This window comes from Monodelphis domestica, chromosome 4 (assembly GCF_027887165.1).
Source record: "Monodelphis domestica isolate mMonDom1 chromosome 4, mMonDom1.pri, whole genome shotgun sequence".
NCBI classification, from domain to species: domain Eukaryota; kingdom Metazoa; phylum Chordata; class Mammalia; order Didelphimorphia; family Didelphidae; genus Monodelphis; species Monodelphis domestica.
The window spans coordinates 196,061,022-196,075,432 of record NC_077230.1 but is presented as its reverse complement, the minus strand read 5'-3'; the positions used below and the strand labels follow the sequence as shown (position 1 = coordinate 196,075,432).

The window sequence follows — 14,411 nt, the reverse complement described above, 5'->3', positions numbered from 1 at the left end:
AGTTTGAGAGATTTCATAGACCAAAAATAAAAATAACCATATTCAAGGTTATTTGGTCTCATAATGCTAGATGGCACATAGTCTACCCATTCAAGGGGAAAAGCCCTAAGAAAATCAGTTTGAGAGGCAATCTCAAAATCTGTCCTGTCCAAAGACCCTACTATAAGACCTCTTTCTAGGCAGTTAAAAATGCAGGACAGTATGGCCAACCCTGAAGCAACTTCTTGTCTTTATAGTTCTCACAGATATAAAAGAATACCACAATTATACCAAACAGGTGTGACTACAAGGAAAGAGAATGAGATAAAATAGGCTAAAAATAAGCCTAGAATGAATGACATGATAACAAGTCTAAGGATTTTCAAAGGTTAAATACTTATATCCAGAAACACTTGTCTGTTGCATCTATTTTAAAGGCTGCAATTAGAAAACCAAAAATATTGACTCTTACTTCCTATGTAATCATATTCTACCTACAAATGCTTCAACTCTGCAAATCATAGTTAACATAGTAAAATTCCTTTTCTTGCTCTTACCAAAGAGAATATACATACACTTGAGTTCAAGCAACAAAATTTAACAATACTTTTTTAAGGTTAAAATATCTTGGAAATTCTCAATAAAGAAAAAGAAAAAAAACAAGTCTAGCAATTTTGTATTTAAAACAGGAGACTGACTATTTAAAAAACCTAAATAAGTGTAAGAAATTATCATTATCCAAAATAATTATAGACATAATAAGTGAATAAAATTACATTCAAATAATTTCTTTTCCTCAAGAATCATTGAATATATTTACACAAATCTTCCATCCAACATGAAAAATATCAACAGAACATTAACACCATTAAACAAATCAGGGATTTACTATCAAGTTGAGCAAGTTGAAGACAAATGAAATCACCTTATAACCAGGCAATTTCCCCAATAATGGAGACTGATTTATATGATATGTACATTCTGTCTAACTCTAGATTATATGAGTTGGTCACAAAATCCTGCTTTTACTGAATTAAATATTCTATACTGAAATAGTACTTAGAGATTCTAAGATATTTATCAAAAAGGGCATAAAAAAATGTCAAGATTTCATCTAATTTCAAGATAAACTGAAGTAACAGGACATTCTCAAAGATAGGGCTACTTTAAGAAAACATGTCATCAGCTGCCAAAGCTAGAAATAATATTAAAATAATCAGACAAGGTCTTATTGGTATTCTAAAGGTATTAAAAATAAGAATTTTTCCACTAAACATTTATAAAAAGCAACTAATTGTAAAATAATTAAAATTTGAAATAAGCAAATTCTAGAAGAGTCAAATTTACAAACAAATATCCTTCCCTTTGATATGTTTTATCAAAACAATTTTCACTTAGGCAATAGTAACTAAATTACTGCATAGCACCAAAAGCCTTCAAGGTGCTATTTTCACTCAGTTCCAATGACATGGATAAATTTACACTCCAAGTATAATAAACTACAAGAAGAAACTTGTTCTAATGAGTTTCTAAAACATAGTAGAGGCAGAGAAATTTAACTATAGTGTGCTCCATTATATTCAAGGAAATACATGCAATTTGGCAGCACTGATTAAAAAATGGGTATTGTGAACATCTAAATTGAAAAGCTTCCTTCAAATAACCTGACAATTCCTTTAAAAATCAACCCCACGGGAAACATAAAAGACTCCACAACGTTATCCTTTAGTTACTAAAATACCAGCATGCAAAAGGGAAAAGTAACACAATCAGTCATGGCTTTCTTGACTTAAATAACACAGAATATTCTGCGAATAAAAGCAGGTAAATAATCTCCTGGGTAGTCTTTCTTTCTCATTAAAAGTGACTTACCGACAATCTTTAAGCCATATAGCGATCTTTTCATTTGGAACGTTTCCTATGAAACAAAGAGTTGGGGAGGCAGATCATTAGTACTAAGATACTTTCCAACCAATGAGGAAGTCTCAAACTGGTCTTATTAAGACAAGATTAGCTACGCATCAAAAAGAAGCACTTTAAAAAAAATATCATCTCTCCTTCTCCTAAGCTAGAGATCTCTAAATTTGAATTTTATTTACTTTGAATACTCCTTGGTCAACAGAGGGCAACCGAAGTATTTTAAGTTGCAAAATACTTTTTTTTTTTAAAAACCCCCTCCCCCAATCTTCTTTGTGCAAACCTTATCAATCAAGGATTGCCTCATCTCCCTGAGGTGAGAAGTTAGAGTTGGGGGGGTGGGAGGGGGTGTCAAAGAGTTGGCTAGCAAAACAAATGAAGATCCCTACCTGGAGCTATATAGACAAACACAGGGGCAGACCAACAGATAATAGACAGTAAGACAGATAAACAGATGGACCGACCGACAGACGGACGGCCAGACTACAAATCGTGCCTGACCTCTTTCTGCAGCCGTGGGCAGCTTCCCTCCCGCCAGGTCTTCGTCGTCCTCGTCGTCGTCCTCCTGCGTGGCTTCTGTGGAGAGCTCCTCCGTCTCCGATGCCTGCCAGGAGTCCCGGCACTTGGCCCAGGCCTTCCTCTTTCGGCTCGCTACTTGCCACTCCAGCACCTCCTCCTCCGACGCGGACGCCGCCACAGCGGAAGGCTTCTCCATCCCGGCCCCGGGGTGCGCCGGGGGCTCCGGGGGCTCGAGCAGAGTGGCCCCCGCCCCTCCGCTGTCAACCTGCGAAGACAGCCCGGCGGGGGAGCCCCCGGCCCTGCTGTCAGCTCGGGGCCGGGAGGGGGAGGAGAAGGAGAAGGAGGAGGAGGGAGGAGGAGGACAACGAGGAGGAGGGGACTTGGGAGGGGAGGGAGGGAAGAAGGGAGGGATGGGGGAGGGAGGGGGCGGGCAGGAGAAGTTTCACATGAAGCCGGCGGAGAGTGCGGTGGCGATAGCCCCGAGCTCAACTTCAAAACAGCTGCACTGCCCCACCCCCCCGCGGACCCCCGTCCCCCCACCCCCGGACTGACACGGCTGGGACTGAGGCTCTTCAGGCCACCCGGGCTGCTACTGATGCTGCAGTGACGGCCGCCGCCACCGCCACCGCCGCCGCCGCCGCGGACCCAGCGTCAGCGCGTCCCTCCCCGGCGTCTCCACGCCCCTTTCCGGCCCTATATAAAAGTGCGCGCGCGCCCGCGCGCGCGTACTCCCACATAGGGGTGGTGCTGAGCGGGAAGGGAGGTGTCCTTAGTTCATCAGCAGCCACCGCCTGGACGCTCATTCTCATGGACATTCCACTTCCACTACTGGGCAGCTCTGAAACTAGCCGAAAAGATTGTGTACCTCCTTCCTTATTTTTACGAATGAGGAAACTGAGGCCCAGCGATTTTTAAGTAACTTTTCCAAGATTTTACCAAGTTAAAAACGACAGAGCCAGGAATTGAGTCGTAGCCCTCTAACTCCAGATGTGAGGTGCTTTGCCCCCTTCCTGCATTTAGGGTACAGGGAGCTTACACATCTACTGGGGTTGGGGCGGAGGAATGGGGCTGGAGAATGATCCTTCCTTTAACAAAATCACCATTCATTTTACACAGCAATGGGGGGGGTGGGGATTAAAAACATCGTAAAACGCCCGGCTTTATCATCCATCTTGATAGTTTCAACACTATTTTGTTAGTTGCATTTAAACGTGGAGAGAACCGTTTGAAAGGATGAGTGAAACACGGGTGATATGTTTGGTCATCTTCAGGTTTTCAAAATCTGGAGTCTTTTCAGAAATGCTAATTTCGTGCTTGGAGCGATGGGCGGTTGGAGAGGTTTGTACTGGTTGTTTGTCCCCATATTGGCTACTTTCTGTCTTTCTACAAGTGTATCCGTTGAGCAAAGAGAGGAGATGGGGTAGGTGAAGGGAGCAAAGAAGATGTCGGAAAAAATTCCCTGAGTTTTGAAGCTAGTCAGCAATAGATACTGAAGTTCATGTTCCCTGTAAAGATCCTCAAGTATATCTTTTTGCAGGAATAAGCAAAGATTACAAAAGTACTATCAAATAATAATCTAATAGCAGATACAATGTTGACAACTCAATTCCCCTAAGTATTACAACTAACCTGAAAAATAAATATGCTTTTCAGATTTTCTTGTTATTCAGTGACTAGCTTCTAAAGAATAAAGTTGTAGCATTTGTTGGTATCATTTTGGATTAAAATTTCTATTTTCCATAAATATCCTCTCATAATAGGAAATTTTTTTTCATAATAAGTGGCTTTAAATATAATTGAGAACATGTTAAGTTCCCACGTTTGAATAGTTAAAGTTTAATTGCAAATCAGGCAAATTTAGTTCCATTGAGAATAAAAGGAAATCTCAGTTCTTGGAGAATTTATATGAACATGGCTTTCTGTAGAACATCACGTGGCATTACAAGCTCTTGAAACCTCATCTGTGAATTATTTAAATAACTTCTAATCTGGTTTTTCAAGTCATCATTTCTCCCACCTCAAAGTACTTCTAGACATTATTATCTCTAGCTTCAAAGACCTTTGTTTTGGTCAATATGAGCTTTTGCTATTGGCCAATTTTATTGATTGGTGACCAACTTTTTATATAGACTAGATCTGAAATAAACAAACTTAATTTCTCTCCTAAATTCCTGTTCCACATCAACAACCTGCTAGATATTTTCTCCTGGATGTCCCATAGGCAAACTCAACATACCCAAAATAGAACTCTTTATCATCATTCCTAAGCTTCTCTTCCAAACCAAGGGAATGCCATCTAAATATGCAATTTAGTTTGCAATCTTGTTGGCATTCTTGCTTCAAAATGCCTCACTAGGCCATATTCAATTAAATGCTAAATTCTTCAGATTTTTGCCTCCAAAGTGTCACCCCCAATCATCCCATCTCTACTCACACCATAGTTTATACTCATATCACCTCTTACTTGTACACATGTTTCAATCTCCCTTCTCCCTCAACCATCCTTCACAGAGCTGCCAAAATCATATTTCTAATGCAGTTATTTATTTTCCTTTTCAAGAAGTTTCATTGGTTCTCTATTTCATATAAGATAAAATAAACATATTATCATTTGAAGTCCTTCAATTTCTAGTTCAGCCTCCTTTGGCAATATTTCACATTACTGCCTTTTATATATTATATGCTTTAGCCAACTGGACTACTTGCTATTCCCAGAACTTCTCATTCCATCTCTTCACATCTTTGTACAAGCTGTCCTACATGCCTTGAATATACTTCATCACTGCTGCCTTTTAGCATCTTTAGCTTCTCACAAGGTATATTTCAGATATCAAGTCCTATAAGGAACTCTTTTCTGATGCCCCTACCAATTTAGTGTTCTCTCCAAATTATTTCTTTATACATGTATATTTTTAAGTATTATGTTTTGTCAGTACAATATAATGTCCTTGAGGGCAGGGATTGCTTTTCAGTTTGATTATATAACCCTAGAACCTAGCACAGTGCCTTACAAGCAGTAGAAAGTTAATAAATATTTGTTGAATCAAATTATTGAATTACACTATAGCCATGGAGACACCAAGATGAAGAGAGGCAGTTGTTTGTTTGTTTTTTCTTTTTTTCAGGGAAAGAAAATAATGGTAGGGAGAACTGGAAAGAAAAATAGAGGGATACAAAAGGCACACTTTACTTTCAAATTTTATCTGCATAACACCTCCAATAATATCACTACAGACAGGTCCTAACAGTTCCTTCAGCATAGTACATACTTGGGGGCAGCTAGGTAGCTCAGTAGATTGAGAGCCAGGCCTAGAGATGGTAGGTTATGTTGAAGGAACTGTCAGGGCCTGTCTGTAGTAGTAGTTAACTAGGTTCAAATCAGGCCTTAGATACTTCCTAGCTGTTATGAAAGAGAATTCTTTACTCTATTGTCTATCCTGAGTTAACACTAACTTAAGTAGCTGTTCTTATTACCTCCCTAGACTGAAGACAGGATTAACTCCCCCCCCCCCCCACCTCTACTTTTGAATTGAATCAACAAAAGATTAAATACCTTACTTAGTACTAGGTGAGAAGCTACCAAAGTACTTAGAAAATTCACATCCTTAGAAATCCAATCATCAAGGAATCTTTGAGTCTTTTTGATGAGATCTTAATCTTCAGAAGGTAAGAAGTCAATCCTACAGACACTGCCCCCTGGTCAGTGCTAGACAATTTGGAAACTGATTGGCCCTGTGAAGAGGGGAGAGACAAGAAGTCGCCACAAAAGCAAACCCCAAACTCCTTCAGAGCAGATTGTCTTTGAGAAGATAGTCTGAAGAGATTGTCTTCTGGATATGGTCTTTGAGGGAGCTTTGCTGGAGACTACAACTTGGATTGTGGGCTCAGAGCTTGGCTTCTACTTGGACTCTAACTCTTGAATTACTTAGTTGGGTGAGTAAAAGGCTGACCCCTTGCCTAGCTTCTGGGGAGAATAGCTTCCATCTTGAAGGATGCCATGTGGTTACTCACTACCAGCCTTCCTGGTTGAGAGCTAATTAATCTCTGCCTGGATTAAGCAGACCCAGAACAAAACATTTAGGTGGATAGGATAGATAACTTCTCTACCCCCCTCACATTTCTCTTCTTTATTGTTTCCCCTCTATTTGTGAATATTTGTAAATAAATTTCTGACTCAAGATATAATAAATACTGGCAACCACATAATTTCATATAATCGTCGTCCAACCATTAATTTTGACCTTTATACTGTATGACCCTGGTCAAGTCACTTAACCCCCATTGCTTAGCCCTTACCACTCTTCTGCCTGGGAACTAATACACAATATTGATTCTAAGGTGGAAGGAAAGGACTTTAAAAAACAAACATAGTACATACTTACTGATTTCTACCCTGTGCTTTTGTTCATGTTATTCCCTGACATAGCAATCCCTGGCACTTGAATGGTTCTGGATAAATTAGTCTTAAACTCTAAGACATCTTGATTTTAAGCTTTTAAATAACTTCATCTGATATTTTTCACTGTTCGTTTTACCAGTTACTATATTACCATTTCCTCTTTTCTTCCTGCTACTAAATTCCCTGAAGTACTATTGAAATGATGTTGAGAGCAATCTATTTTTTTTTTATGTGACTGAATACTGTGGAGTTTCTGAGCAATGGATTAAGAATATCCTTATCCACAATGAAGTAAAAGAGGATTATGGAATAGGAATGATTTTGGTTTTTCAGTTATTATAATTATGATAATGACATCCTCTTAATAAGATTAAGACAATATAAACATATTATGAAACATTTAAATATAATTTATTAATAAATCTAAGCATATTTAAACAAATGAGTGGTGGGTGACTATACTGGGTACTCATTGGTTTCATTGAAATCTTCTATAAAAACAGGATTGATATCTTAGAATATTCTCTAAATCATATGATACAGAATTAGAGCTGAAAGGAAACATGGAGTGCATTTAATCCAACTCCCTATTTTATGGATAAGGGAGTTAAATTAAAAGTTGTAGAAGTCAAGTGACTTGATTAAGGCCATGCAAGTGATAAGTGACAGAAAAGGGATTCACACTCAGGTCCTTTACCTCCAAATTCAGTATTCTTTGCATTATATTTTGTTGCCTCGTGCCTGATTATTATTACATATATCCATTATTATTTTTGTTATTAAAATTAGAAGTATATAGATAATCCAGTGAATAAACCCTGGCCTGGAATCAGGAAGGCCTGAGTTAAAATCTGTTCTCTGTCATTTACTACCTATGTGACCCTGGGGCAAGTCCCTTTACCTTCAGTCTCTTCATCTGTAAAATGAAAATCATAATAGCCCTTTTTTTTCTTTAGGTGATAGTTTTAAGAATTGCTGTGATTAAAATAAAATAAATGCCTGTAGGCCATCCTTTATTGGCTTGGCATGTTATTAGATGAAAGACACAGTAAATCTCTAGGACTGTTATATTGCAAAGCATTCCTGTTTTGTAGATCCTTCCAGAGCTTGTGCTTAGTTAGTTTAGCCTTCTAGAACTCAAGGTCATCTCTAGTCTTCAGAAGCATTAGAGTGAAATTTTAGTAAAAATTCATTTATTGAATTTTTTAAGTGAAAAATTCATGAAAATAATGTTTCATTTAATTAATTAATCAATAAAAAGTAATTAACAAAGAGATCAACAAAATGCCTACTATGTGCCAGGTACTGTGGTAAGCACTGGAGAATCAAAAAAGCAAAAGATAGTCTCTGCCCTCAAGGAACTCACAATCTAAATAATGCATATTGTACATACCCAAGCTTGAATAAATAAAAAACTGCTAATAAAGAAAAAAACTGATTTCTCCTGATGTATTTCTCTTACTCTCTCCTTCATCTCCTTCCTTCCTTTACTTTAATCCCATCTTAAAACAAAAAGTGAAAAAAAATCTGTATTCTGAATAAGGATATTTATAATTTAAATGTAGATATTTTAAGTGAGTCACTGAAAACACAGTACAAATCTTTCCTCACTCACCAGTAATGCATTTCAAAATAAAGCCAAAGTGAATAAAACTTGGCAAATCTAAAGGTGGATGAAAAGGGGAAGGAGAGATCGGTATAACTGCCAGATTTTGGATTTTGTTCTGGTAAATAATTTCTTGCTGTTGCCTTCTCTGAACTAAAATTCTTCCTGTTTTTACATTTAACTAAAAAGTAACATCTATTTCACATAGATAAAGGACCAGAAGATTAGAGCTCAAAACAAGAGGGTTCCAATTAATAGTAGGATAGAAAATTGTTAAATGGAATAAGGAGTTAATAATTCTAATCAAATCATATATTTATAGTGAGAGGTATAACCTCTCAATTTTTTTAAAATAAAACTTCTAATTTCTGAAAAGTATGAATCCAAAAATCCTCTCTCTGATTGAGTTAATAATAAAGATATAATGAAAATCAAAAGCCAACTTTCTAAAAGTCATATTTAAATTGATCATATAATCCTTTAAATCTGTTTTAGGCTGATGAAATGAAACTCAAAGGGGAAAAAAGTACAAAGGCAGAAAAAAATCTTTTCTTAAAATGACTATATCTATGCAATGACTTGAAGAGCTCTGAGTATTTAGTAGTCAGTGGAAATTTACATAAGATAGTGATTTTATATTTTGCTTTGTTTTCCTATTCATCTCTAGAACAAATGTCATTTTTCCTGTATATTCAAAAGAATTCTGCAATATAAAAGTAGCTGTGACCATATATCTAGGATCTCTTATAGATCAACTGAGCATCTTGTTCACACTTTAGGAGGACCTGAGAATAAAGAACTTAGAAAGAAAGCATAGGTGATCTAGATATTTTCTCTGACCATTAGATTCTGGACCTAAAAGGTCCTTAAGGCTACCTGTACTACAAGTTCCACCAGAGCATTTGATTTGTTAGTTTGGTCCTTTGAAGAAGGATCTTATAATAACAAAGATAGTCACAGAATAACTAAGGGTCTTCCTGGGATTTTTGTTGTCAGGCAAAGGAGAATTTAGAATATCAAGCCCAACATCAAATGTTGGTATGCAAATACTCTCCCTGTACTCTACAAGCTATCCTTTTCCATTAGCTATGGCAACAATTATTAGAGGTAAAGGGAATGAAAATGGCTTTGTTTGAAAGTTAAACTAGGTATGGAAGCACTAGGGTCATAATAAACAAACAGCTCTCTCCTGTTGTAGTAAGAGCAGAGTAGGATAGTCTTTTTTCCCATATACAAAACCCCAGTCTTACTTTTTTTCCCATACACTCATTATTTTTAAGTGATTAAAGTAATATCCATACTGCTTGCATAACTTTTTTCACTAAAGCATGATACTAATTCCTAACCATTTTAATGCTACCTTTAAAGTACAAACACAATGTAAGGCAACTTAAAAGAATTTAGTATTTAATCACAACAAAAAACCATTTTCATAACCTGAAGAAAGAGTTGTTTGTTTGTTTGTTTGTTTTTTTAAACTTAGTTTCAAAACAACACAGAAAACTAGTGCAAGCCTAATTGAATGCTGTTAGGAGACTAACACAAGTTGATTCCAGCTGATGGAATCATTTGGTCCAGATGGTAAGGTATGAAACATGCATGCTAATCAAACAACTCACAGTCGTTTATTAATAGAGTAATCTTAAATGAAAAGAACAACAGGTTAAAGGTCAGTCCACAGGTTGTTTTGTTTTGCTTATTTTTTTAACAGCTTCTCAGTTAAAGTCTCTCCAAAAACTATTTTTTTAAGTTAAAGTGAACACTTTGCACAATTTGCTATAACCGAAAGTTTTAAAATTAATTTTAAAGAAATATCAGAATAAAAGTTACTGGAATAGACAAAGGGTCATAAAAGTTCATTATAAAAGAATATTTTATTCTGCCTCATTAGTACATACTTTTTTTGACATTCTTTTTATTTGGTCACTTTCAAACATTATTCCTTGGTTACAAAAATAATTTTCTATTCCTCCCTCCCCTCCCCACATCCCTCCCATAGCCGAGGCACAATTCCACTGGGTATTGCATGTTTCCTTGATCAGAACCCATTTCCATGTTGTTGGTATTTACACTAGAATGTTCATTTAGAGTCTCTCCTCAATCATATCCCCCTTCACCCATGTATTCTAGCAGTTGTTTTTCTTTGGTGTTTCTATTCCCACAGTGTTTCCTCTGAATGTGGATAGTGGTTTTTCACATAGATTCCTCCTAGTTATTCAGGATCACTACATTGCCACTAATGGAGGAGTCCATTACATATGATTGTACCACAGTGTATCAGTCTCTGTGTACAATGTTCTCCTGGTACTGGAACAACCTCCAGAAAGTGATGCATTGCAGAGAGAAAGGAGTAGAACCATTAGTACATACTTAAGTAAGCCTTAATTTACTAATTATGGGCATGGTGCAAGAAAAACCATTATAATGGTGCAAACATATATTCTAAGGTCATAAATACCTCAAAAGGCCAGTTTATAGAATAAAATTATTTTTGACAAGGAGCCATTATATACCCATTATAATGTTGGCAATAGAAATTGTAAAAGACTTTCTTCTTACAGAACAGAAGGAAGACTATGGATATTTAAATAAGGAAACACCATATTTATTTCACACAATTCCTCTCTGCTCTTAACTTTGGGACAAATTGAAAGAAGGCTCTGGAAAATCAACAATCTTAACTCTGGGGAGAAAATGGGTCTTACTTCTTAATAGACAGAAAACTGAGAGGTTATCTACCCCTTTGTTTTACAGATGAGGAAATTGGGACCCAAAGAAGATTTCCTAAGGTTGGCCAGCTGGTAAGTAACAGGATTGGGATTCCTTAGTTCTTTGACTCTAAATCCAGTGCTCTTTCCACTACACACACACACACACACACACACACACACACACACACACACATATGTCCACATACACAAATGCGTACATATAAATAGGCAAATGTGTATATGACATCTACAATGTAAATATCATTGAAAAGAAGAACTCTCTGTAACTAAAAAATCCCAGTAATGGTCCTCGAGAACAGATAGTGGAATCTCTACAAGTCTCTTTGTCTTTGTGTTTCTGCTTCTCTCTCTCTCTCGGTATTTCCTTTATCAGCTGAAAGGCAGAGGACTCCATGGGCAGAATATTTTATACATTGTCACTATCCCTTGTGCTGGAAGTGGGAGAGTGGTAATATTCAGAAATGACTGATATAAGAACAAAAGGCATCAGTACAATTTACTTTAAAATAATAATAAGAGTGATAGAAAATACTGACATTACTAAGGCTGGTTTTCATCATAGGAATTACTTGCATGTTTAGAAGGATGCTCCTTACCCAAAGAGTTTGGTTACAAGATAACTAAAATTGCAAGCATAAGAGTTTCTCCAGGTTAAGGCACTTTGGTACTAGAGAAATGTAGTCATTTAGAAGCTAAAACATAAACAGAGGTTAGTTTCTAACTAACTTTTCATAACTATAGTAATTTCAAAGCAAAAGAGGAAAATGAATTGTTATTCAATTGGTTCATTTGAGGCCAATTCTTCATGATCCCATTTAAAGTTTTCTTGATAATGATTCTGGAATAGTTTGCCATTTTCTTTTCCAGCTCATTTTACAGATAAGGAAGCGGAGGCAAATAGAGTGAGGTGTCTTGCCCAGATTCACACAGCTGCTTAATATCTGAGGCTAGATTTGAACTCACAAAAATGAATCTTTCTGACTCCAGGCCCAAACCATTATCTACTGCTCCACCTAGCTGCCCCATGTAGGAAATAATGAGGCAGTATTTGATCTCAAGTCCTTTGACTGCAAAGCCAGTGTTCTTTGCCTTGGACCATAATAGATACAGGCAGCTGAATCTTGGGAGATGAGAGAGGATATTAGAAATGTAAGGCATAGATACCAGGAGACCTCAGAACAGCCAACAATCAATATGCGGTCTCTGAGCAACTAAAGTAAGGGAAGAGAAGTAAATAAACTTCATGTCTACCATAATTGTGTTAGAGACTGACACTGAAAATTATTTAGGAAGGAGGGAGAAAATGAGAGCAAATATGCTCCTTCCTTTCCATACTTAGATAGTTAAGCCTCAAAACTCATTTAATATTTGTTGTAATTTCAGCTCTACTAACAACCTTTCCCTTATCTTCCTTGAGTTAATATTCTAAGACAAAAGATTAAAGACATAACATAATTCAAAAGATTGGTGGTTTCATTGTGGTTACCTACCTAACTAGAAGATGTAAGCAATTCCTATGATGAAAGTCAGCCTTAGTAACTTCAATATTTTCTGTCACTCTTATTATTATTGTAAGTTTTACAGAGTTTTCTCTGAGTTTAGAGATGTTTGTCAATGGAAGTTTGACTACAGAAACTTATGAAAGTCTTTTAAATTGTGGCATATGGAGCTGTAAGAAACTCCCAGAATTTTGTTCTGCTCCCATAATATTTGAGAACCCCATATTATTTTAATACCATGAGGAGGCAATGGGACTGTAGTTTTAGTTAATCAAGTACATACATAGGGCTCTTTAAACCTATCCAAGCACTTTCCTAGACTTAGCATTGGATGAATCACTAAATTTTATTATTATTTCTATAAGAAAGATGTGATAGTGATAGAAAAAAAGATTTTAGGAAATAGTAACAAAGACATAAGCAAAAAACAGAAGGTGGTATGCTTTAATTTTTGAATATAGACAAAGGAATCCTGGTTTTTTAATTATGGCTATGAGAAGTCAGGTTTTTAAGACTAGCTCTGCTATAAATGTGTGACTTTAGACTAGCTACTTTGCATCAGTTCTCATATGCAAAATAAAATAGATGAGTTAGACTCAATTCAATTCTACAGCTAGGATTAGATTATCTGTAATGTCCCTCCCAGGTCTAAAAATCTGTCCTTCTTGGCTGAAGACATTGTTCAGATATGTTGAAAAGCTCCTTAGGTTTTACAAGGTCATTTCAGTTCAACAGCTACTTATTAAGTATCTATTGTGTCCGTTATAATTCTGTGAATTCCTGGCCTCTGAATTATGATAGCAACAAAACCATACCCACTTCCTACAGCAGGCAGTGGGATGAACTGACCATACACATCATAAAGAGATGATTAAAAGGGTTAGTACATTATAGTTAACATTCATTAGACTATGGCTATTAGCCTTTAATAGATAATTTATATTGTTCTGCTAAAAACTAGTTATCTTTTCTCTTATGAAATGATATATTGGGTTATCTGGACTTTCATATCCCTTTCAGTTCTAAATTTATGACTATTTCCAAGGAGCTGTTATCAAATATACTTATCCTAAAGGCAAAGAAAATGGTTCAATTTATGGTAGCTAGGTGATTCAGTGGATAGAGTACTCAGCATGGAGTCAGGAAGACTTGAATTCAAATCCTGCCTTAGATACTTACTAAGCTCATGACCCTAGGTAAGCCATTTAACTTCTCTATGCCTTAGTTTCTTCGACAAGGATAATAATAATAACTACCTCAGAAAGTTGTTTTAATGATCAAAAAGTACAATACTTGTAAAGTGCAATATTAAATCTTTGATAGATGCCTATTCATTCCACCTCCCCTCCTAAATATCAGTTCTAAGACTTAATCATATATTTTTATTGAAAAATGTGTGAAAGTTGTATAAAATCAATATATATATATATATATATATGTATAAGCATGTGTTTATGCAGTAAGATTTTTTCTTGTTTTATATAGTACTCCATAAAATTATTTCATAAAATACTTAACATTTGATGAAATGAGTATATAAAGATATTAAGATCTGATGATAAATTATGGAAGAAGAAAAGACATTTTTGTCTAATACAGGACCCCTCAAACAGGTCTTATAACTGTTTAAGCTATAAAAATTAAATTAATAATGTAAATGAGTGTCTCCAGATGTGATAAATTGCAGTAACCATCATAGGTCCTGTATCAAAGACATCAACAGTAAAAAAACAAAAAAAAAACACTGTTCATTATACACC

General features: G+C 36.1%; 1 protein-coding gene across 8 annotated transcripts in view; it reads right to left on the bottom strand.

Annotated features, from left to right (window-relative positions):
- The window catches only part of ITPRID2 (ITPR interacting domain containing 2), a 128,887-nt gene that overhangs the window by 49,457 nt on the left and 65,019 nt on the right, over positions 1 to 14,411 (bottom strand). For 5 of the 8 annotated variants that reach the window (XM_056794096.1, XM_056794097.1, XM_056794098.1 and 2 more), the window contains 2 exons: positions 2,398 to 2,680; positions 1,852 to 1,897 (listed from right to left, as the gene is read on the bottom strand). In XM_056794096.1, the coding sequence (XP_056650074.1) occupies positions 1,852 to 1,897; positions 2,398 to 2,611 (260 nt within the window). In that variant the 5' untranslated portion in view covers positions 2,612 to 2,680. Of the gene's footprint in view, positions 1 to 1,851; positions 1,898 to 2,397; positions 3,064 to 14,411 lie in introns of those variants that run through there. The other 3 variants (XM_007494468.3, XM_056794099.1, XM_001377745.5) reach the window with 2 other exon arrangements.